General features: G+C 35.5%; 2 protein-coding genes across 4 annotated transcripts in view; both read right to left on the bottom strand.

The window, feature by feature from the left end:
• Positions 1–3,902, bottom strand: part of LOC139697237 (tyrosine-protein kinase transmembrane receptor Ror2-like) — a 137,889-nt gene extending 133,987 nt beyond the window's left edge. For 2 of the 3 annotated variants that reach the window (XM_071595909.1, XM_071595911.1), the window contains exons 1-2: positions 3,863–3,902; positions 2,960–3,108 (exon numbers count right to left, since the gene is read on the bottom strand). In XM_071595909.1, the coding sequence (XP_071452010.1) occupies positions 2,960–3,107 (148 nt within the window). In that variant the 5' untranslated portion in view covers position 3,108; positions 3,863–3,902. Of the gene's footprint in view, positions 1–2,959; positions 3,109–3,354; positions 3,428–3,862 lie in introns of those variants that run through there. The other variant, XM_071595910.1, reaches the window with a different exon arrangement.
• A 2,152-nt stretch (positions 3,903–6,054) lies between these two features.
• On the bottom strand, positions 6,055–20,913 carry su(r) (dihydropyrimidine dehydrogenase su(r); the record flags this gene model as incomplete). Its single annotated transcript, XM_071595893.1, has 17 exons — positions 6,055–6,376; positions 7,249–7,406; positions 7,589–7,819; positions 8,768–8,947; positions 10,157–10,419; positions 10,499–10,619; positions 10,730–10,882; positions 11,977–12,141; positions 12,582–12,797; positions 12,885–13,069; positions 15,573–15,783; positions 15,863–16,032; positions 17,075–17,225; positions 17,759–17,885; positions 17,972–18,150; positions 19,576–19,737; positions 20,743–20,913. Coding segments are annotated over 17 exons (2,922 nt in total), but the record flags the coding sequence as incomplete, so codon positions are not given.
• Positions 20,914–27,058: the final 6,145 nt, after the last annotated feature.

Raw genomic sequence — 27,058 nt, 5'->3', positions numbered from 1 at the left:
AACCCAGCCTTCGTCGCGAAGGCGGATTGGCAAAGAAGGGTAGAGATCCTCTCGGACCTGTATATGCCCGTCCCACGATTGGTCGTCGACGTCAAGTGTCAAGGCCCTAATGATGGTATCTTCGCGCCTTGCCTTCAGTGGCGTCCAAGGCAAGTCGCCAACGTGATCTAGGATAGTCACGTCGGACTACTTTGTCTACGCTAGTTGAGTGAACGCCTATTATCATCGGATGGTCGGGTAGGAGATGGAGCTTTCTGACTACTCTCAGGACGAGCTGGAGAAGTAACCACCGTTACCAATGAAGGAAAGTGGGATTTGCGATCAGGGTGGCCAATTAAATGGATTCCCATTTCTGAAAATTTCCTGACGATCATCAGACTCTTTCCCCGATTTTCTTCACGACTACGTCTTAACTCCCCATGTACTCTTAAGTTTGATATAGTGACGGTGCTCGGGAAGCTTTCCATCAAACCTAATATTATAGTTACCGATTGCTTCAGAGTTAGGGTTCAACTTCAAGAAAAATCATCTTTTCAATCAAGTGACGCCTAAAATGTAACCATCCAGTACTTCGTATTGTGACACCATACAACTATGGGTTTCATGCTCATTGAATAGGCTTCGGACATTTAGGCACTATTTTGAAGGGAAAAATTTTCATAATACGTCCCATTAAAGAATTGTGCTAATTATCACAATGGAACGCATCACTGGACTCTACCCGGAGTATTCACAGGCTCTATTGCATGGATTTGAACCCAGGTTTGATTTGAACCCAGATTTGAGTCTACTGGTCAGTAGCCTGATGCACTAACCACAAAGCTTCCATGCCAAAAGTTTGTTACAATTCAAATAATGATAAATATTGAAGTTTCATTCATAGATAAACATTCTCCTATCAATTTAAAATGCTTAACAAATTCTGTGGCCGAGTGAAAAATGGCATAAAAATTAATTTCCTAAAATCTTATATTTTGCCCCATTTTCAGCGTCTACTTATGTGAACCCACTGAATTTTGGGCACATTTACATTTTGGGACAAAACACTCACCTGCTAACCACTAGAGTACGAGTTCAAGTTCTCTATCTGTGAAATGTAGAGTCCAAAATGCTTGACTTGATTGCCTATTATGTCTCAAAGAGTATCTCCATTAATTTCCTGCCTGTTCACCAAGTGAGTAAATATTCACCTACTGACCATAATTTTCCTGGTTCAAGTAATCCCCAGCTAACTCCCTGGGAAACTGAATGATACAGGAAAACGAACTACCACAGTGCACAGAAATTTGTGAATTTTATATGGCGCAGGGCTAAGTGCAATATGAGTCCTAATCCTGCCTATCAAATTGGTCTTCAGATTAAAGATTGAAAATTTAAATTAATCAAATATAGCTCAACTGCCAATGGTCAAGTTATAAACTTAAGTTTATGATCAAATTTTGAAAATCTCATTCTTTTCTGCATGAGCAACGAATTAAGAGTCCCATTTTTAAAAGAATTGTTGAAAACTAATTTACAAAATTAAATAATTAAAATATCTGGGAAATAATTTCCATTACTAAAAACTACATTACTCATTACTTCAAAAAAAAACAATTTCTTTTGGCATCAACGACTCGACAAATTAAGTAATGGTAAAAAATAGAATTGATTCCATAAAGTAATTCCAAAACACCAATCTAGCACTCACCTGAGAACATTTACATAATCATACAAGAACTCAGAATAAGGACAATTCAGATTTTTTTTCACATTTTTATCGGCTATGAATAACATATATAATATTTATAAACACTTGGGCACTAAAAATGTCACCACTCTTTAGCACAAATATCAACTCATGCACATCTCCAACCATGGAGAATACCAAAATTTTACCATTAAACAAACCTTATTTTGGGTTTGATTAGCTCTTCCATTGTAAAAATGGCCAACAGAATATTCGTAATATGAGCAAAAAAAGACTTGGTTGATAAACTCAATGTAATTGGAACATTATTACCATGTCAACACAGAGTATCAACTCATGCATCACGAATATTTGTGATTCAATTCCAGATTCCCTAATTTATCAGCCTAAAAAACATTTTTTGCCCTAGTCTCTCATTAACTTGTGTATTGACATTTAATTCCATAGAGGCCTCCCTCCTTGAAATATCATAGCTTTCATCAAATATGAATATGAACTGATTATTTGTATTAAAATTCTGCTTTAACACAAGAAATAAACCTTGGCAAACGTGATACAATGCAATAATGTACAACACAAAGTTGTTACTGAAACCTCAAAATTGATATGCCTTCAAACCTATGAAGTCAATCTAATCAAAAATAATTGAAAAACTCTAGAAGTATTTGTTCAGCATAGTGTGTAACAAATTAGCTGCCACGGAAGACTAGTCCAATTGAGCAGAATGTCTTAAGAAGAGAAATGTCATAAATAATAATCCATTCCAATATCAAACTAATGATGAGAAGCTCCCATAATCCTACACTCTCTTCACCACAGTAGATACATTTATTCACAAACTACTGGATGTATAACCATATGATTGGTACATCCCCCTCAAGTACACACAGTACGATGCCAATTGCTACATTCATTACCCAACATGAAATATGGATTCTAAGACATTTTTAACAGGAGACATTTTTTCAAATAACTAATCAGCGCGCGCGCAATAATGAAAATCCCTACTATAACTATGATATAAAACCAGCAGAACAGCATAACTGGTCATAATCTCGATAGACAATGCCTATGTATCCTCTATTTATTTCCTTAATAGCTTAAAATCGTCGCAGAATATACCTTGACGAGGAGGCTGAATCATTAGCAACCGCGCAGCCTTTCATTAATCACCTTAATGTTCAATAAATACCATAAAACAGAGCAACTATCTATGATCACTGTCAACGTAAACATTTTAAGTAGAGTACAGAGGTTTGAAAAAATCACCTGTTACAGCGTCAGCAGACCCAAGAAGGTGTACAATGAATAAAAATATGCTCCAGAGCTGAATATCCATCGCTGAAGATGATTTCAATTTGCACAATGAATCCAAGTCCTTAGCGGAATGGACACCGGGAATACACAGCATGGGCATCCTAGAAAATGTGAAGAAAATGGGAATCGAAATTACGATTACATGAATATGATTCTATGAAAATAGGAACATGTTTGAAGAGTTGTAATCGTGTTCCAGGAGGCTTAAACTGTTGAAATCACCTGAAAACCTATACCTCGCATTTGCTGTGTTTAAGTAAAAATGCATCCATAACAAGAGTTCATAAAACTATATAAATACATATAGCACACAATATAAGGATCTACTTATTGGGAGCTTACCTTACAATGCGGCTCAAACGGCAATGTGAAGATTTCTAAAAAGTTCTGAGGAGGAACGAATGTCAATTTTAACCCAGGATAAAGCCAACATTTATTAATTTTATTACCTCCGTTCTCTCCCCATATAAAACGAGACAACCAAATGTGCGAAATATCCCTACCATAATAAACTTTATTTGAAAGCGCTATTTTTGTACAGCAAAGCAGCAGAAAAACATTCCAATAAAAGACTTCAGCGTATTCCCACTGACTCACTCTAAGAATCATTTCGTGAAACCATGGAAAACCCCAGAAATGTCATCGTTCATTTCACATGATCAAACAAATAGTCAGTGTGAAGTACCATCTCAACATTTTAAACTGGCAAAAGAACTAGAACCGGGTAAAACGAGTGTCAAATATAAATATCCTATCACTGGGACAAAATTAATTAGAATATGATATAAAGAACACAACAGAAACATTCATACAAAGTAAATCCCTGCATGCCCGCTAAACTACGGTAATACACACCATTTCGAACTAGCAGCAAACTTCTCCCTAGTCGACTCAGCTGTGGCGGCGACTAACCATGCTTTAAGACTCACCATGTAAACAATGTGATAGGTGGCAGCGCCTGTCATCACAGCGGATGCTGCGATGGAGTACCAGCGAGCCTCAAAATTAAATAAGCAATCACAACAAAAAATATGAATAGTTTCATTATTTACTCAAAAATAAATATATTTTGATTTATAAACACTTCATTTATTCCTATAATTCTTCTTTTCATATTTAAATGTCTCGATTGCAGCGCTAGGTGATCGTAGCGTCTAATCGGGAAAGTTACTTGATCGCCGCATAAGTTCAAATCCCAATATCTGCGAGACACAGTGTGTATATCCGTCATATCATATTATTATTACAGTTAAACTGCCGGTTAAGGTAGACTTTGAATGAACACATACGACCAAAAAATTTTCTTGTCTCTCCTAACAAAACACAACCCGACATCTCACTGTACAACAAAGTCCCTTTTCATATCCGTATACTTCCTTCCGCCATTCATTCCTTCCAATATCCCTATCCTATTCCTGCCCCTTCCTCGTTTGCCAAGCATTCTCCCCTCTATCGCAGTCTTCAACATCCCACTACCAATCAATATAGTCTGCAACCATTTTCCTGTCTCCTTATGATTTCTCCCGATAATTCCCTCTCCTCCCCCACCATGCCACATCCTCATTTGTTTTTCTTTCACTTTCACTTTACATTCTCCATCCTTCTCCACTCTCACATTCCTATCATTCTACGCCTATCATTCTGCTTCAATGACCATGTTTCCCCGCCGTACATAGCTACGCTCCATATCAAAGTTTTAACGAGCCTTTTCTAAGCATCCTGACTCAACGTCCCTGTCATAAATTCTCTCCTCATTGTGAAAGCTTCTTTACACAGCGCAGTCCTTCTCCTTATGTCCCTACTACTTTAACCATTTTGGTCCAGAAGATTTTTGCGATATTTAAACTGTTCCACCTGTTCTATTTTTTCCCCGCATGTTTTAATGTTTAACTTAGCCTTTCTCTTTCTGGGAAACCACATAACCTGATACATTTTCGACCATGCAATGAGGTATAAGAAGGTTGAAAATTAAGTTCTAGTTCCAACATCACTTCAAAAATGAAGGAAAATCGATCACTTTAATAACTTATGCAAGCATCTAATTTGGAAAAATTATGAATTGATAAGTAAGAGATTAGAGCTCAGCGCAGAAATTCTCTCACTTTATAATACAATTTAAATAAGTGAATTGGATCCAATAGAATATAATAACATAAGTATGCAATTAGGAATTACCTACACACACATTAAAGGCTTCTCCCCCTTTAATGGTGTGTGAATTTGAAGCAAAAAACGATCAAAACCTAGCATACATAATTTATAAGGTTGCTGTTGACAAAGGAAGCAAAATTTCTCACTCATAATCCTTCGATCAAAATTCACTATGGTAGTTAGGAATTGTAAAATGTACTACTCAAATGATTCCATTTTTCAATTTAAAATCTTAGACTCTACTAGACTGCATTTGGATTCAATCAATTTTTTATATGGTGCCCATTTAGCAAAGTACCTAAGAAGCAGTTATGGATTAAATCCATCAAATAATGGTCCATCAAATAATGCATATATTGTGTATTTGGAATCCTGCCTCAGGACTGAATACATATATGTAAAACTCTGGTGGTTGAACTTAGGAAAACCTGATTACAAAATAAGGATAATTCAAATCTTAGCGGGTCACAACCCATCAAGAGCATCCACATAGCAACAATAAAAAACCATAAACACATTAATCAACCCGAAGCTTGGTTTGGTAGGTGATGGTATAGTTCATCCAGTACTAAGCCTGAAGGCATGTGAAATTCACACATCAGCGTAGGGGGGCCAGTTCCTTTCCTGTGCCGGTTATGGTTTCCCAGGAAGATCTGGTACCCGAAAAATCACATAGCTTGGGTGAAGCTACAGGTGCCCAGAGAGACTTGCCCTGGGAATCGAACCCGGGTCCTCTGGTCAGTAGTCCAACGTTTTATCCCTGGACTACCACGACCCACATAGCAACAATAATACACAATTTTTACTGTACAATACATTAGTATAAATAAGATAGGTTATCATAAGAAGCAAATATGAAATAACTTAAATGAAAAATAAAGTAAATCATTGCAGTATTATACCTTTAATAGGAATCTTTTACAGAATCAATTTTAAAATACAAAGTAATTCCATAAAGCATGTCACTGATACAATGAAGATTTAGAAATGTGAAAAATGACAGCAACTACTTACAAATTATAACTGATACCTGCAAACGAAACAGATTTTTTTTCAAAAACAACATAGATAATCATCATCCATTTTTTATTAAGTATTAAACTTGCCATTCTACTAAGAATTAAAAAAAATCTCTTCTTTTATTGAACAACTCCAAAATTGTCTCTGATAGTAAATGTTCCCCGTTTTATATGATGAGGTGTAGTGCGCTCAACCATACTGAAAAAAGAGAAAAAGATAAAAGTGAAAAAAATTGACTCATCTTGTGCTAATAGCATCAACCCAAAAGTTTTCAATAGATTGTTAAGTTAATAATCTATAGAAATAGTACATAATTCTACAATTCAGCTCACAGTGAAAATGTAACTAATTGTAGGAGTATTATAGGCTAACCAAGTAGTTACTTGATCTAAGATTATACTCAAGAAAATTTGTAACTAGCATTCTTGGGAATTACATTACATTTCTTATAGAGGCAAGTCACCTCTCCAAAATTGCAAGAATCAACATTGCAAATCAAATAAAATGTCTTCAATTAATCTTAACAAAAGAAACCATTAAAATACCTTCCATTTTCTCCTCTAAATCTTCTATACAAAAATGATTAAAATCTATGATTTTTTGCTTCCAAATTTAGTCAAATAAAATAACTTTATGTGAAGGATTTCCGTGTAATAGATTTACACAAGGATGTGGCAGATATGTAATGATAATTGGTTTCCTTGACAAAGAAGTCTAATGAACAACACCACATTAATGCTGTCAACATAGAAGCAGTGACAAATAAACTGAAAAATGCATTGGCCCAAGGAATCCAACCATCCAATAAATTTAAAACTCACCATAACTTATATTTTGTCAACCATACACACCAATAGATGATTACTTTATCACACTCTTTCATGAATTTTAAAATAGAAACTACTTTTATAGAATTATCAAATTATTTTCCCAAAAAGATACCGCGGAAAAGCACAAAAATATTTAAAGACTCGGAGTACAAAAATATCTGCAACCCCATGTTGATCACCATATTAAAATTAACTTCTAGGAAATCAATTATATTATTAAAATATGAACTTATACTATACCTGATGCAGTCAATAATTGGGCATACAGAAAGGCACAATGTACAACCAGTGCAATCTTGAGTGACGTGTGGCACATGAGTTTCACTATCAAATGTAATAGCTTGATAGCCAGAATCGTTACAAGCCATGTAGCATTTTCCACAGTTGATACACATATCCTTAAAAGAATGGATTATACATCACTGAAAGCATGGTTTCTGAATCGTGTTTCACACTACCAATTCATAGTCTCTTAATTTCTGAATCAACACTAGCATTGGTTAAAAATGATAAAATTGAAAATTTATTTCAGTGCTATGGGATCTGATTACTATCAAAATGGAAATAAGTAAATACTTACATCATTTATAAGAGCAACAACTTGTTTTCTGTTGTCTAGACGTTTGTAGGGACCTATTGCCTTAAGTGCTTTACCAATTTCATCTTTAACTTCTGGAATTTTGGAATTGGGTTTGTTTGGAGGCCTGTTAGAAGGCGAATTATTTTTAGGATCGAGTAAATCCTCTTCAATTTTTAGTTGAGCTACTATTTCTTCCCTCTTCTTTTGATATGGTCCAAAATAGGGCAGGCTCTGAAAAACAGTATCATAAAGCAAATAATTAAATATATTTAATAAGAACATATCTATTATTGAGTTATATTTTATTATCAACGGAATTCCTTCCATAGATACAACACACGCTGAAATGAGATACACACAACCTGATTTCATTGAAATCAGAGCTACTTTATAATATAATGTCAATGATAAATAATAGAATTATTCAAAATTTGAACAAAATAAAGAGATATTCATCAGAATCATCAAAGCAGTGAGGACATTAGTAGAGATGCATTAGATAGAGAAGCATATACAAAGAAAAGGGAGTTGATGATAGGGATCTCAATTTAAATTCTTCATAAAAATAGCAAAATCATATGCATGGAGTAAAGATTTGAATGGGTTTAAAACTTGGTCTTTGTAGAATGATGATGATATAGTATAAGAGACTTTTGAGACATGTATATTGAGTAGAATGGAGAAAATAAATTGGACAGTGAGGAAGACAAACAAAGATCTCATAAATATGGCATGGAAAGAAAGAATGGATAAATTAGAAGAAGGGAGATAAAGTGGAAGGAGGGGATACATGTACCATGAAGTGATGGGATGTTGAACACAGTGATAAAGGGAAGGGTGTTCAGTAAACAAGGTATTGGAAGCTAATTATTGGGTATTTGAATAGAAAGGGAAGAGTTGGAAAGCATGCAGAGCTGAGGAACAATTTGGTGTAATGTCAATGGTTTTTAGCTTTCAGCATTCATCTTAAAATATACCTCTGGCTGGGGGACTAACTCTAGTAATAATGTAAAAGATAGGTATTTTTTAGAAATAAAACATTTCAAAGACTTAAAATAGTTGAAATTATTAACCAAAATATTGTAATAAAATAGTTGAATCTAGTTCTACAAAATACCATGCAAGTAACTACAAGAGTATGGCCGCATATTCCTATGGAGATACTATTTAAATGCTAACCTTTCCATCAGAACCTTTAACTGGGAAAGTTTTTTTCCCTTTCTGATGGATACTAGTTGGTGGTGATTGCCCATCCCAGCCCTTCAGCTCTTCAATATTTCTCAAATAGAGCAAAGTTTTAAGGCCAGTGATATAGTCATCCACCACTGTGAAGTCTTGATTTTGTACGGCACTCCCAATCTGTAAAAGTTTTCAAATTGATTACAGAATATGCACGCATAAAGAATAAGCTTCAAATATAATCATGAATACACCCATGCATCTTTTTGTTTGAGACAAAAATGAAAACCTCAATCTTGTAGAGTAGCATCTAAAGTAGTGAAAATAAAACTATCATTAATGAAAATAATTCTGAGTATGTGATATGTATCAGGCCAAAGTCAATGTTCGAGAGTTTTTAAAACCAAGTCAACTCATTCAATATATGTAGTCCTCTTATGGAGTTATACATGTAAGTGTATTCTGAATGAAAGCTGTTCTCAATGGAATCCAGTTGTCAATTGGAATTGAAAAGTACCAATTTCAGGGATTGTCATTGGGTGTTTCTCCTACATTCCAAATGAAGAAATGTTATGATATGTAAATTAAGTAGAGCATTAAAGGAAAAAATTACATCTAATTGAGTTTCATGGCACTTTGCTCAGTTATTAAGCATTACTCCCGCACATTTGGTCTAGAAATAACCATAATGCTGAATTAGTTAGAAAAAAGATTTTACCAATAAAATTGCTAAGAAAGATGTTGAAAATCAAATGACTGATGGGGATTAGTTTGATGCAGTGGCAGAGTTGTGGCATCCTGATCCCTACTTAGAGAGATGTCATTCCTTGGAGGAGATGTTACATTGTGCAAACCAGTGGCACCTATTATTAAGAGTAGGCTAATGCCAATGCCATGTTTCTTTCCACCAGAGTAGGCTAATGCCAATATCAGGTTTATTTCCCTATGCCGTGAAAATCTTACTACCCCCAAATTAACTACCAGTCCCCATGGCGTACATGACCTCAGCTGTCAGTCACATTCCTTAATAACTACTGCTACTACTACTCAAATGACCAAATGAAATGATGAATAGCAGGGTTATATTTTTTTACAAATATTGGGGACATGAGTTCACATTAAGCCTTACTTATGACTGCTCCATTACATTTAATAGTGATATAGTATGTAGTGATCTATTATGTACTAGGGTGCAGGTCAATCATGGGAACTGACGGGCACAATCATGAGAGTCATCCAGAACTGGCTAGAATAGAGCTCTGTTTACAATGATGCATTAAGCTTTGTGGATTAGCATGATTAACAATTCTGACATTATTTTTTACTCTTGACTAGTCAGTTATGTGTATATAAGTTTGTATCAGTGGACTTAATCATTATTTCTCTTACCTGCAATACAGTGGCACCAGCATGAATAAATTGAAGTGCGACATCTGCTGAGTCAATCCCACCAATACCCATTATTGCAAGTCCTGGCAGTGCATTGGCTATAGCTGAGACGGCACGTAGCCCCATGGGACGAATTGCATTCCCTGACACACCTCCGTATGTTGTGTACTTATTTGGTCCAACTGCAGGCCAAGGTGTGCCATCACCCCTTAAACTCATTAATCCTGATACTGTGTTTATGGCAGACACCCCATCTGCTCCACCTAGATAAAGGAAACAGCTCAAAGCACAAAGAATTCATAAAGAATCACCAATTGTTAATTCACTGTACATCAAGTATACCTTGTTTGGCTGCTTCTGCAATTGTTACAATATCAGTTATGTTAGGGGTCAATTTGATGAAAACTGGGATTTTCACATTGTTTTTAACCCATCTTGAAATATTCTCCACAAGTTCAGGTTTCTGTGGGAATGCAAAAATAAGTTAGTTTTAGGCAAGAAGTCTCTCAAATTTGTGCTAAATACATCCAGGGTTTTTTTCTAGGATTTAGTCATGTGCTTAACAAATCTTACCTGACCACAAGCCAATCCCATTCCAGATTCGCCCATACCATGAGGGCATGATAAATTCAATTCTAAAGCATCTGCTCCAGAATTTTCTGCCATTGAACTTAGTTCTATCCAATCTTCTTTGTTATACGAACACATTATGCTGGCTATAACGATCTAAAGGAAATAATAAATATAATATTTATATTCATCACATTGTAAAGAACTTAATCTGATAGCACACTGTGAATTTCAATCATATTAAAAATAGAAAAGAGTGGCCAAGATGTCTTTTACAAATACCATTGAAATTTGTTAAAAATTTCCATTAAGGAGTCCTTGGACATATACTACTCCATTTAAAAATCAAATAATTAATACTTATATACATGCTAATAATCCTAAGACGCTTTAAGTCATTAATACCCCCCATATTGGGTGTAGGGTAAAGGAATAACAGTTTAGGAATCAGATATTCATTAACACAAAAGATAAACAAATTACAACAGAAAAAATATGACACCATTGGGATCTGAACCTGAGCCTCTGACTTTCCTTTCAAGTGCCATACCAATTACAATAATATGCCAAGTTTCCACAAAAATACTAAGGGTATATTTGGCTGTGCCAGTGTTCATGACAGACTCTCACCTGAGAAAACAATATTTTCACACCATGAAAAATAAAGACACACACACTGACAACTGTCAATGATCTGTTGATTCTAGAACTTTTAGCTATTTGAAAGCTTTTTCATGACTGGGTATCACCATTCTTCTAGCAGACAATCCTGTGTTGTGACCATGAACACCAGTCACTATGATATGGAAACATTCTGACCACTGCAGAATACAAAATTTAATCAACCCCTTTCTCATGATCCCAAAACTGAAATTCGAAGCTTATATAATCTGATACTGCCATTCTTGCTCCAGAACACATGTACATGCACTTCTCTCTTTTACTTGCTTCCCAAAGTATAAAAACCAAAAAACCCCGGTGCCTCAGGCAGCCAAGGAAAAAGGATATAAATGCACATAAAAAATGAGCAAAATTTTAGAGAGGGAATTCATTTAAACTGAGCCAATAAAAGAATTCAGAAAAGAGATTGTTTTGAAGCACATATGTGAACATTTAAGGGGCACAAGACAGCCCCTTCATCAGTGGAAAGAGACTCACTCTCTCAAAAGGTTAATTCAAAAATTCGATCTTGGCAACGCATGCTGTCAGTAAGTTTTTTATTTTTACAGCAAAAGAAGAGAAGGTATTACCTTTTCAGGAAAATCATCCTTCAGTTCAGTAATACTCCTACACCAATACTCAGCAGTTTTTTCAGATATTAGTTCTATATTTAGAAATGAACCTTGATCAGGTCCATAATGGTGGCGAGATGTGCTCCCTTTCACAATTCTGGGTGATACATTAGTTACTAGATCCTGAGAAAAGATTATTTCAATACATGATTAATTATTTGCCTCAAGATAATTTAATGTATGATGATGCAAACCTCAAAAATAACTTTTTTTGGAGGAAGGAAGTTGAAGAATGAAATCATCCCACAAAAATTTAAGATTATGGAACTTTTGTGAAAAATACACAATATTGGACCTCATCATTTACTACTATGTGCTACAATCACCTCCATCATTTAATAAAAAAGAGTGCTCATGACCTTCCTCATTTTTACTTTATTTTTATGCAATAACAGTGCACTTAGGTATATAAAAACACTTTCATTATAACCTCAGGCTAGGAAACATTGATTCTGGATCTTGCTAAATTGGTACCTATGGTTTATGTCTCTTAAAAATTCAGCCATGCTTTTGGAAAATATTTAATTTTTTCATTAAATTAATTTTATTAAACCATTAATTACCTTATTCAAGGAAAAGGTCTTTGTTACGGCAAATGACCAACCAGCTTCAAAACTTCTACGGATCATTGCACTTGTGGTGGCAGGAGGTGCAGATGCCAAACCAAATGGGTTTTCAAACTTCATCCCACACATTTCCACACTAATATCCACTAGGTCAATAGGGGTGTAAAACTTGGGTAACTGAGGTGTTGATGGAACAATTAATCCTTTTCTTTCCTAAAATAATTGAAAGGCAAAGTCTATACATACAAATAAAGAAATAACTGGAAAATAACATCAGTGTCATCCTTAGAAATGTCTTACTTGCAAATATTTGTGAATGGACCAGGCAGCCACCTTCCCATCATTTGTTGCCTCTACTGTTGTTTCAGCAACTCCTGCTATATCCCCTCCACAGAACACACCAGGCTCACTAGTTTCCATGGTCTTAGTGTTAACCTCTGGTAAACCATACTTGTTGAATTTTAGAGGAGCCATAGCGGCTTTCACTGGACAAGATAAAATTGGGAGGCAAGATTATTGGAAGTTTTGAAAGGTTACCACCTATGATTAAGATTTAGACATCTGCATACATCACAAAAGTATCATTTTTCCCTCTGAAGTTAATATCTGTAAATACGTTGTCTAGAACTCAAGTGTTTCCTAAAAATGGCTAAGCATTTACTATAAAATTAAATTTAAAATAAAAAAATTATAACTGAAATGAAAGCATATGGTAACACTTTGTTTTCAATGATCAATGGTTTTCTAAACAGTTTATGGGTCAGAACAGATTACTTTTAAGTTGATTATGTTTCATTGTATGAGTTTGGATATTTTACGGCCCAATCTTTTTCTCCCATTGCAGAAAGTACTTGTGCTCAATAGTGAAATAAAGATTCATTATTCAATGCAAGATAAACATTGAGCAATAAAGTACCCCAAATGAAGAATGCTACATCAGTAAACTGTTAGGTTTTAATGAGACCAATCAACAAGAAGATCACAAGGTTTTGGAATTATACAGCCTTATTATATAGCCCTGATATATGATACACTTTTAGTGAGAATTGAAAATGCAAATTAATTCACTTATTGCACGTGAGATAGGATGCCTATCGAGAGCAAGATATTGGCTTTCATCAGAAACAAAAAAGAGCATAACAATTTATTGTTTTTGTTTTATATCAAAAAGTTAAAGAGATGACCTTGTTCACATTTCCTACTTTCATTATCCTCCCTGCCACTGCCATGTCAATCCAATCACCTGCAGTTAGAAGGTAAGTAGTCACATCTAAAAGTCAAAGGTTATTTGGTGGACCCAAAGGCTAAGCACTAGTACTCTAATCATTAACATAGGCCAAAAATATATATCTCTTGATATTACCTGTTTTATGCGCAGGAATTGGTCGCACAAGTAATACATGTACTTATATATGCATGCATAAATATAGGGGCTCTAAAAGTTGATGTAAACTAATATCTGCATGATAAATTATAATCAGTTATCAAGAGTATACCATTTATCCGAAATATTAATAAAGTATTCCTAGTATTTTTTATAATACAGGATTTCTCATTTCTCAAGAGTGTCCACTTACTCTTATCTTTGGAGTGGAATGGAAGAAAAATTACTCCAGCGATAATAAACAAAGTTTGCTCAACTGTGAGTTTCCAGCATGGTCATTCAAAGAGAAATGGAGGTGCTCTATAACTGCTGTTTTCAATTTTCTTCTACATTGTGTGATATAAATGACATCACAGTCATTGCGAAGGAGTTTATGAATTCATGATTATTATAGAGGATCTCATCCATTTTTGTCTTTGATTAAAAGGTTATGCAAGTTGTTTTATTTGCAATTTCTGAATATATAAGACTTTTTGGAGAAGAAATTTGTTACTCAGCAAAGTCTCTGCCCATTTTGGTACATTTCCATGAAAAAAGTTTTAAATTAGAGGATTTGAATAACATTAGTGTGTGAAATGCATTTAATGGCATCAAGGTCCTTTTTGAATTCTCAGCTAGAGAGGGGAATATTTATGATTTATTTCATATCAATCAATCTCTTGAGTATAATATAGAATACCAAAACCTTTGGGTAGAATTGATGCTTAGATATGGCGTGGTCTGGGTAAGATAGTCTTTTAATAATGAAAAAAATAGAAAAGTAGAATACATATAAAAGCACCTTATTATTTTATGTAAACACTTAAAAAGTATTTTTTACTGTGCGACTGATCCCTATTCACCAAGTGAGGCCTGATACAGTAAATCCCATTGTACACTCAGAATAAGAGAGATATTCATTTTTAAGACTAGATGCAAACACAATTACCCAACCAAGCATCAAACCAACCTGACACAAAAATGAAGCTAACCTCGTAATTCTGCTGAATGATGCATTGATCTACTCAAAGCTTGCACGGCCAATTTCAACCTTATCAATGAACATTATACCAATGGCCCAAGCTATGGAGCACACTTCCATGCACTTCCCAAACTGCACTAAACCCAACCATGGTTCTCATAAAGAAAAGAAATGGCAAATCCGTAATTTTTCAATTTCATAAGTAAATAATGTTTTGCAATCCATCATCACATTCTTCAACTATTTATAAAATGAGTTAAGGTCTCTAAGGTTCTCTACTACATCAGGTCTTCCTTAGTCAATATTTCAGTGGATACCTTGTCCATTTTCCTCAGGGTTTTGAGCACTGATTTGCATTTTGTCTGTTGAATAGTTTATAAACTGAATGGAAGATGAATATGGGCAGTTACTCATTGTCCTGAAGCTGATGGATAAGTTGTTCACCAAAACAAATTCCCATGGAAGACTTGGCCAGAGAACCCATCTCCCTTGGAAAGCGCCAGATCATTCTACTTTCAAGTTATTGCTATTTACATCGACTTTATTACAAATATTTTAGTATGCCATCATCAATCTTATTTATGAGTTCCTAATTCTCTTGGGTAGTATACTTTTGTCTGAGGTCTTCCAACATATAACTCACCATTTTCATCAGATAGTCCAGAGCCAAAAGCTGATATGATAAAGCTGGCCTTTAATTTCATTACTTGGTCTTTCTGCTCTTCCCAAGTTCCATCATCAACTTCCTCATTACGATAAAACTCCATTCCAATAATTTGATTTCCTTTCAAAATAACTCCCTTGGGAGATTGAAATGGAATAAACTCACATCTCTCTTCAACTGCCAGCTGCATCTATTAATTAAAAATGGACTTCAGTTGATCTGTTAAAGCTAGCCAAGGTATAATAAGGAAATATGACTCTCATCTTTACCTCTTCTGGAACAGCTCTGATATTGGTAAAGCCCCTTCTGAAGACTACGAAAACCTTTTTGGCCCCACATCTCAAAGCTGAAGTAGCACAATCAAAGGCTGTGTCTCCAGCACCCAATACGATAACATTCCCATGAAGTGAAGGCAGAGAAGCTTTGCAGGCACAGACCCCTGTTGATATACATTTTCATTAACTATCTATTACCATGTAGGGAGAGATATTCTTTTATTGGGGCCCACAACATTCCAAATGGGAGTTACATTAGGGTCTTGGTATTACACAACAGTTAGGTATAATCAAAATAATAATTTTAACTTATAATTATAATTCATCCATGATAAATAAGTCATGGCTATAATTGATACATGATTCTTTCATTAAAATTCACTGTCCACACTACTAATGCCAAAGAGAGAAAATCAATGTAAAGCAAAAATTACAATTTATATAATGTTATGAACTTTTCCGAGCCCTCCCATTCCTGAATTACAGAATATCAAAAATTAGCATTCTCATTCATATACCATTCAACTCTTAACTACCATTATAACTTTGAATTTTGGTTCAATATGTGCTGAGTAGTTGCATTGGATGAAATACACATGAAGGTAACTTAGTTTCTGACTTTTATTGTGTTTATCTCACTGTCTATAATAAATTCCATTACCTAAAGGTACTGTTTAGCTTACTTCTGCCTTTTTCTACCCATCCCCATTTCAATGTATTGCATTAGAAGTAGCGGGATTAGTATACTTTGTGACAATGTTTATTGATGGCTGCCAGTATACCACTCCTTAAGAGATCTACTAGAAAAGACATTTATACTTTTAAGTTACCTTTGGATCCCTTTCCACTGCTTGTGTAATTTAGTATTCATGTGCCCTCCACTTAAAAAGACATACATTATGGAAAATCACAAAAAAACAGACAATCTTCATAACTCTCATTACTTACTAGTTTTAATAATTATATATATATATATATATAAATAAATAAATAAATATAAATATATATATATATATATATATAAATAAATAAATATATATATATATATATATATAAATAAATATAAATATATATATATATAAATAAATAAATATATATATATATATATATATATATATATATATATATATATATATATATATATATATATATATATATAGGGTATAATACTATTCTATTTATGGACACTTTAATTTCATTACTTACCTGGCTTGCTTCCTTTGGCAACTGCTGGTAAAAATGATTTTGAAGTATAAAATCCATTTTCCTCCATTAAGTCTTTGAATATCCCAATTTTTTTTGGCTGTGGTAGTCCAATGCCTATGAAAATTGCCTTGCAATCATCATTCCTGAGTTTCTAAAACAAAATGTTGAATATTGCAATTGAAATACGATGGATGCATAGTATAGAGTTAAATATTGATTTCATTGCACATCTCAATGGACATATAAAGCAATTTGTGGACAATATATATTTTTTTTAATTTTAAACAAAACATATTTATTTGTGCAATATATTTTGAAATGGGTCACATAGTTATTTGGTACAGTGAATGTATGGTTCCTGACAATGATAGAATTCAACATACATTAGTACACAATTGAATATGCACTGAATTACTAATTCAGTTCCATTTGTGAAATGAATTAAAAAGTTCAGTATTACCTTTATATTCTTACATTCAGTGTATAGAAATAAATATCAATTAAAGAATATGGATTTCAGGCATATTGATTAATGTATTTAGCTATAAGATTTGAATTGCATAATAATGAGATTTTAATTAAAAAATAATTGTCAATCCAAATCACTGAGAAATATTTCACATATAGATAAGTTTAAGTATTTTTCCATTTCTAAAAATTATGAAAATCAACATATGACTATACCTCCAAAGTTAAATCTTCAATGGATAATGATCGTCCAGAAACAATTTTTACACCAATATCCTTTGCCAAATCCACTTCAAAATTCACTGCTTCGAAAGGTAACCGATACTGTGGTATTTCAGATGTACTAAAGTAATAAAAAATGTATATTAATCATTGGGTTATCATATTCTCAGTAATAGAAAAAGTAATGAAGTTCTCTATTTAACATACCTCAGGCCACCATGAAACTCTTCTTTTTCATATATTTCTACATTTTTATATCCTAACCTGGCTAGTAATGTTGCACATGACAAAGAGGCTGGCCCACAGCCAATTAAGGCTATTTTATCATACTTAAAATCAGCTGGATCAACCATGCATATTTGAGGAATTTTCATTTCTTTAAAAACCTTAAAAAAGATAAATTAATCTTGTAAATTTTTATATGTACATAATCCTGTGTGGAAGCTATTCCTCAGTGAAATAATATATTAAAGGAAAAAATTATGAATGAAACTTTTTTAAGAGCTAGCTAAAATCAATAACTTTGTGAAATATAATAAAAAGAGAATAATAATATATTATATAATTAAAAGGGCATTTTAAAGAGTAAAAATTAAAATGAATGGATTATGAACACAGGTTGAGGACAAAAAGAGCAAAACATCATCATTAACCAGGAGCGACTTTATGGACACATCAATTATGACAATTAAGCTTCATCAACTAGAGACTGTTCAGAATAAGCTGGCCACCACTAAGTAATGTAATGCACAGGTGAGTCTAGTCCACCTTGGATAACATGGGAGTTAATACTCTCTTGGAGGAGAGACTTGTGCAAACAGCAACTTGGAAAGGAAATATTAAATAAGGGTAAAGATTAGGGGAGGCTGATTTTCTTTCTTCCTCCCAAATAGGCAAGTTTGTTTCCATTTGATTACATTTCCACAAAATGAACTTCCTTCAATGGACAGTATTCTAGAACCGGCCACATCCCAACCAAAATCAGTCACTAGGAACAACATTTAGCTTGTGCATACCATTGAGAAGCACCCCCTTTTGCATAACATCATTGGTCAGGCTTGATGAAATATGTTGCCTCTGGAAATAATATCCTTAGGAGATAAGAAATAAACTTTTCTGAAGTGTGCTCCAATTATAACACATTGATGAGCATTTAGCATCATCATTATCATTTCGCCTTCTTGGTACATAGCTGCTACCAATTATCTCAATAGGCTTTGTTTTTGGCTTTATTTGTTTAAAATAACCTTTCTTTAAAATAGAAAAGAGGGTATGGCGACTCCTTAATTTTACTAAGAGGTGCAAAAAGCACCCATCCCAGCTAATAAAGGTTGATATTGGGAATCGCTCAAACAGAAAAGATGCAAATTTAGGATACCTTATTCAAATGGATATTGACCTAAAATATAATGTAAATCATGGCCTCAAATTCAAATTTAGGTGAGTTCTAGTGTGCAACCAAAATGGATGAGAGTAGAGCAGTGGGATGAGCTATTCCATTTCAATCATTCATGCAAATATGGGATCCCCTTATCCCTCTGGGATCAATCAAAACATTTTTCATTAACGACATGTCACACATCATATTTTATCATTTTTATCAAGCCTCCATTGTCTATATTATTTTTCATGTTAACCTGTGGCTCAGAGAAAATTATTTCAAATACCAGGCACTCCAGGTCAAACTCGGAATGATGGCAACTCCACTTAGGTAACAGTAAACTAAATCCACTACCCTGTATCTTCTGAAATAAAATGTATTCTAATGCCTCTGGACTTGGGCTTTTGAATATATTTATTTGAAAACTCACCTCTGTGGCAAACTGCTGAAGACCACCAATATTTATTGCTCCTTCTTCCGAAGCATGCAAATTGCAACCTCCAACGCATAGATCACTGGTTGGACATACCATACCACAAGTCATACCCAGTGGGTTATCTGATAATATTGCTTGAGCTGCTCCATAATAATTCTGCAAAAAATAAAAATTGTTCGGACTTGATTAATTGGCTGGCCACTCCAAAAAGACAGATTTGAAAGAAATAGAAGTAGATATCATTATTATCATGCTCATTCGGAGGAAAAAATCTAAATTAACAATAATTGAAACTTTAACTACAATTTATCTAGGCAAAGACCATCATTTGAGAATTGTAATTTCAGAACTGTAAAATTGCATGCCAAGTTTTTTCTCAAGAACAAATCTATTTGTTGATCCAATTCATTTCACTAACTTGGGGCAGACTATTGTCGAAGTCTACATTTTATACAAAATAAATACATTTTTTATGCATACCAAAAGAGCTAAATTTCGATGGAAAATATCTCTCTATGTCATCTTATAGTCAACATATTCATTTTATATAGTCAACATATTCATTTTATATAGTCAACATATTAATTTTATACAGTCAACATTAATCAAAGATTTGGCTGGTGGCATTATTAAATTGAATACATAAGTGCAAAATCAATCTTATCATGATGACTGAATTCAGTAGTGATTTATGAGTAATCATTGAGCAAACTGATATTTTCATCAGGGATTGGTTACTATAGTTATTATTCTAGGTAGCAGTAGTCAGGGAAAGAATCCTAGGTTGGTACTTAGGTACTCATCGCAATATCAGAACCAAATCCACACTTTTGTGGATTCAGCAATGAATATTACATGAAAAGTTTTACAAATCACAACTTGAGCAGTCGCCTCTTGAGAGAAAAATAATTAGAAATAAAGCATTTTAGAATTTTGCCATACTTTACACTATAGCCAAATTTAAACCATTGGACATTTACTGGTAAAAAATACTCAATGAAATATTTGAACCACACTGGCAGTAGGTACCTATGCTCCAAAAAAATTAAATGCATACTTTCCTTATTTATTTGGCTTAAATGAATGCTGAGTTAGAAATTTTTATGAGAATACTGTAGAAGAACAGGCATGTCCTTGGATGAAACAATATTCTTCTCTTACCTTACTGGATATGCTTGAGATAAATTTTTTGATGTCAATTTGAGTAGGGCATGATTTTTGACATGGAGCATCAGCACACTTTAGGCATCTTGCTGCCTCTCTCAATGCTGCCCGCTCACTCAAAGTGGTATGCTTGATGTCATCAAAATTTTTTTGAAGGGATACACAACTCTGAAAATAATAAAATTATAGGAATGATTATTCAGGAAAATTACATTATAATTTTGATTAATAATGGACTCTAGTCCTCCTAGTTTCACTATCATGGAGCCAAATGTCGATTTGAACTGGAACCTATTGTGATGACTATGAACACATAAATCAGATATTAAACCAAATCATAACATGCCAGGGAATCTATAGAAAATCAATCAGCGAGTCAATGGAAATGGTATAAACCCTTTGAGTTAGATGCAGCAAAGCCTTATAAAGAGCTAAGTATTTTTGGCACTGCCAACTCCATCATTGCTTTCTTAGGAATTCATCTCGTTTTCCCCTCCTTGCATTTTTTTTGAAAATACAGCAGAAACCTCTAGCCGTGTCTCAAACCACTTGGGAATTTTAAAATTTATTGGTGATCCTTAGGTTTCAATTACACGCTACGTATGTTGAGAGATTGAACCTCGCCTGGACTGATTACTCAGTTATTATTTTTGCCTCAGTAGCCGCCTTGGCCGACTATAAATACATCCAGTACATTAAGACTAAAATTTCAGATCGTGATAGGTTATCCCGCCTCTATGATCCAGTAAGTCTCTCAGCGTCCCTCTATGATCCAGAAGGACTCTCAGCGTCTTTGTTCGCATTCGTTTCCGAGTCACTCAACAGCTGTCGTGAAAATTACCGCTTAATTTTCTTTGAAACGTTTCCGAAACACAGAAGTAGTTATGACATTTGTTCGATGACCTAGAAAACCCCTGAAATGCTCAACATCAATCGGAAAGCGTGTATCGTCGACTTGATTTGAAAAGAACGACATCATATCCTGGGGCCCAAGTCTGTAACTTTTCTCTCCACGAGAAAAGAGAAAAGAGTTTTCTTCTATAGAATTCTCCCGGGGACGTCTGTAACTGAGCGAGCAAGCTCTTTCTGCCTACCGGAAGGAAGAACAGTCTCTCCCCCACCCGGCGTTTAAATACAAATAAGCTTAGCCAGTCCGAGCGGAACAGGAAACTTCATGAACACCAAATTACCTTAGTTGAATTATCATCTGTATTCAATCTATAAGCATCAACCGCTGGAGAGATAGAGCTTCCTACCATCAATGATTTATTTTAAAAATTCGTATCATCTTGTTGCCCGGTTTGGCAGGGTTCTACCAGCCGGAAAAGGTCCAACTCTCATACTAATGCATAAAAAGTTATTAATATTTCTCCACCGTTTGTAAATGCTTTTCTTAATTTACGCTGAGACACGAAACACAAAATGCAACGCGTTATTGAACACAATGTGATTAAAACTCACAGAAATTCTCCCACCGGAAGGGGGCAAACTTATGAAAATACAAGGAAATGAACATATTGCTATTCCTATTAGAGAAACCTACGTTACACAAAATGTGACAATTTTTTTGGAAATAATTTGAACAAAACACGAAGTAATTTTATTTCAAACTCAATGAAAGTGAAAAGAAATTAAAAACAGTGAGATGTTCTTAGAATAGTTTTAATTTGAACAAAAATCTCACCACACAATATGAATAAAAAAAATACCAATAAATGCAGGTACGTTCTTGTTCAACACTGCCAGCGTTTTTACTCATCCGCGGAAGGTCTGGGGACATATCGCCCGTAGGTACGTTGGTACTATTGAATATATCATGTCAAAGAAGCAAGATTATTTTATTAACTTGCATTAAAACACTCTGCCATGAATACCAAATACATTTTATAGATATAAGATTCTTCTGCAATTCAACAAACTGTACTCAATTCAATAGTAGGCTCCTGTGATTTAACCGCATGAGTTAGGTTGGAGCAGCTTTTTACGCACGGAAATAAAATGTTAGGTACTTACATGCAGTTGGAATTAAGAATACGAAGGGATGCAGGATAGGAGGAAGAGTATGGGCCAAGGTGAATGGGCCTTGGTTCGTCACTAATGAAAGGATACCTCAGTTAAGCGGGGATCGGACCGGTGCGGTGGCTAACGTACTGGCTTCCCGGGTTCGAATCCTAGAGGCGGCGGATATTTTTAAGTTGTATCTCGATCCCTATTTGAGGTGCTTGGTGAAGGTCACTTTGAGTGAGTATGCCGTCTGTCGGAAGCAGCCCTCAGCAGTTCGTGTAGGAATCTCACAACACAACACTCAAATAAGTGCCATCGCACCATTATAATATTAATCAATGATAATCCATAATTCTAGAGAATCCGACCCTGACGCTTTGTGTGGGAAATGAATATAATATGTAGCTATGTGGTCGAGCTTAAATTACGCAGGGCCAAATTGAATTTTTGTTAGGATCAGTATCATATTACTGGACCATAAACGTATCATCAGCCATATCATTAATGGGAAATAGGATAATTTTTCTGAAAAAAGAAAAAAAAATACCCACTCAAGTTTGAAGAAAGCGTTTTTCACTATGTGCACCAATCAGTAAAATTATGCGTCGGCGCTGAAAAAATTGTTACAGCTTAGAAAAAACAGTTTTTTTTAATTTAGGGGTGTTAAAATATGTGTAGTGAAATAAAGCAAACTTATCAAAACTATTTTAAGAGGTTAATAATGCTTTTAGGTGGTAACGATAGACACGGTAGACACGTTGAACACGTTTAACCTTCAATTTCATAAAGGTTACTTTTCATTTCCCTGCGCCACATCGTTTTTTCTTTTAAGTCCTAGAGCTGGTAAAATCATAGATTTAGCTGTGTTTACCCGTGGTATCACCTGGATTTGAACCCAGTTCTCTTCATCAAACCAGTGAATTCTCCATCCATCAGGCTAAAGCCACATTCAACAATTTTGTCACAAAATTACACAATTGTGACAAATTTGTCGAATGGATTTTTTCGTTTGAATTAGTGATTAAAAGTTCCCAACATTTTGAGAATGACCGAGAAGTCATCGTTGTGCTGCCTTTTTGACACAGCTTGTAATTCAGATGAGTGTATATCACTCAAATTCTGTCGCTGACCAAACTCCATCCAGACTCTTTTCATAGGTTGAAATTCAAAGTTGATGAAGCGGACTCCTGCCACGTTCAATTTTACTTTGTTATCTTCTAAAACTTAATGAGTAAGTCCCTTTAATCATTTCCTGACCATATACTTTGAACAGCACAGGTGATAATGGACAACCCTGCCTCACCCCAAGTAGTAGTAGTTTTTATGGGAGGCGACCGACAGCTAAGGTCATTTGCGCCATTAGGGATGGATGGGAATGGAAGAATGGGGAGAAACCCGGCATCGGCATTAGCCTACTCTGGTCGAAAGTCGCCAAGGGGTCTGTAGTTTAACGTCCCATCCGACGGACATCGAACTCAATCAAAGTGATCTCCATAAACCACCTCAAGTAGGGATCGGGATACCGCTGAAAAATATTTGTTGCCTCCAGGATTTGGACACAGGCCCTCTTGGAGAGAAGCCTGTACGTTAGCCACCGCACCATTCCGATCCCCGCCTCACTACCCTTCACTGCCCATGCGGAATTTTCCTCAACCATGAGTGCGGGAAAGAACCTGAGCACTATCGAGGAAAAATGGGAATGTATCAAGAAAGGGATATCGAAAGCCGCAAAAGAAACTATAGGAACTGTTGATAAGAAACCATGGATTCCGGATGAGATGATTAGGAAGGTAGATGATAGAAGAAAATGGAAGAATGTAAATACAGAGTTAGTTAGGAGGAAGTACAAAGAGTTCAATAATACATTGAGACGGTGGATTCACCTTTTAAAACTCCTCCCCGATTTGAATTTGAACATGCGTGTCCAATAATTGAATTGTGCATGCATCGCTGGTGACCCACGTCCACACGCCTTTGCGGCGGCTTATGGGATATTATGTAGATGTCGATCTATGACGGAAGAATTTGGCTGGAAGACTGTAAGATCGGTATAAAAACCCATCACAAATAAGGTAAGATCAGAAATTTGTTATCGCACGCGGCTAATGCATTGCTTAGGATCATAAAAAAAGGGTTGGAAAAAAGATCAAAGAGTACTTACGAGGAGATGTTTGGGTTTAGAAAGAACAAGGATATGTGTGATGCCATAGCAATGCTAAGATTTCTAATAGAAAGGAGTATAGAGTATGATCAGGATATATTTTAAAGCTCCGTGGATTTTGAGAAGCCATTTGGCAGAGTAAACTGACCACAAAAAGGACATTTTCCAGAAGATAGGAGTAGACTGTAGGAATAGACGATTTATTCGCATCCAGCACTTCTCAGAATTCACCCGTGGGAATAGCGAATAAAAAGTCGGAATGGGCGGAGCTAGTCAGGGGAGAAAGACAGGGATATCCATTATCGCCTGTTGTTTTCTTAATACCTAAATGCATAAGAAATGGTAAGGGAGATATGTGAAGGGTTGTAGGCTGGAGTGAAAATAGATAAGGAACAAAGAAGAAAGGGGAAGAAAACTCCAATGGCCGTAAGGATTAGTTGCCAATCTCTCGTCAGACCAATTGTTGTGTTGGTGTGACGGGAATCACGTCAGGGACCAACCACAACCTCTCGACCAGAATACCCTCTGTGGTGGTTTACGGGAGATTAATCCGCGTCAGGGACCAACACACAGCCACACGCACACTATCCTGCCTGAAATCCTTCACGAGGCTGTGAGACCCTGTTAAAGAATTTCAGATGGAGATGGAATCCTTCACGAGGCTGTAGAGTAGACCCCGTTAAAGATTCCAGGATATTCTCAAGCACACACTCTGTGGCGGTTTACGGGAGATTAATCCGCGTCAGGGACCAACACACAGCCACACGCACACTATCCTGTCTGAAATCCTTCACGAGGCTGTGAGACCCTGTTAAAGAATTTCAGATGGAGATGGAATCCTTCACGAGGCTGTAGAGTAGACCCCGTTAAAGATTCCAGGATATTCTCAAGCACACACTCTGTGGATGGCACAGACCAAACACACACACAAGCACTCGAGAAACGCACACACACTCAAAAGGGCCCAACTTCTGGGAGAATCTGGACACAGGATAGCAACTAGGAAGTGCGTCGAACACGCGTGTTTCGGCCACAAAGTGGCCCTCTTCAGCGAACCGAAGGGAAAACACCTCCAACACAAGGTTGAAAGTAAACAACCGTAGACAAACGTCATATTTATATAGAGACTGTGGGAGTTGGGGGGACCAATCGAAATAGGTGGAAGATGGAAAGGGGAGGGGTACTTTAAACGTATTGGTGAAGAGGAAGGAGGGGGGGGGAGGAGGAAAAACAGATACCAAGGGACTGAGTGGAACGGGAAGGAGTAATTATTGAAGGAGAAGGGGGGGGGAAGAGGGGGGGGGTTGGGTAAAAGTGAAAGGTATCCGAGTAACGGATTATGAAGGGGAATTGGGGGGGGGGTTTAAACATATTTCCGTTGGACCATAGTCCAACGGAAATATGTTTCAAAACTAGAGAAGTCATTTCAAAAGGGAATAAAGTGGGGAGAATGGAATCGGCCCTTTATCGTTGTTGACAACCACATTTCTAAATTTGTGTATGAAAATGCTTTCGTATGCGTCTAAAAGGTGGTTGGGGGTCTGTTTGATCAACTTCAATTCCTTTTCTGATGTTTTTATGGTCTTCCTTGAGTAAGTGTAGGGCAATGCTCGATTTATCTGATCTGTTGTATCTGTAATGGGCCATATGTTCTTTGAATCTAGTTTTAATATTCCTCCGCGTCTGGCCGATGTAAGTTGAATCGCAGGAGGAGCAGTTTATTTTGTAAATGCCGGACTTGTTTGAGGCGTCGATTTTGTCCTTAGTGTTGCCTAATAGATGTTTTAGTTTGTTGATGCTGCTAATTGATATATATTCAGTGTCAACGGTCATTAAAAATTCTTTCCTAGCCCTTTTGTTATAATGTGGGTGGAACGGCAGTTTGACTATACCGCGGGGTTTTATGTTGTGTGAGGAGTGGTCGTGTTTTGAACTAGTTTTATTATGTTTGTGCTTTTTCACTAGAATTGTCAATTATTGACTCTTTGAAAGCCATTTTTAAAAGCTATAAGTTTGATTGTTTTTTAATTCTTTGTAATAGTTGTTTCTATATTAATGGAATATTTACTAGTCTGTGTACAAGGGCATGGAAGGTGCCCAGTTTGTGACTGTTGTGTGTGAAGGAATCATGATGTATGTAATTGTTGG

The sequence above is a fragment of the Hetaerina americana genome, unplaced genomic scaffold (genome assembly GCF_022747635.1).
Source record: "Hetaerina americana unplaced genomic scaffold, ioHetAmer1.1.p SCAF_70, whole genome shotgun sequence".
NCBI classification, from domain to species: Eukaryota; Metazoa; Arthropoda; class Insecta; order Odonata; family Calopterygidae; genus Hetaerina; species Hetaerina americana.
Note: the sequence above shows the minus strand (reverse complement) of the source record. Positions and strands in the feature narration are given on the sequence as shown.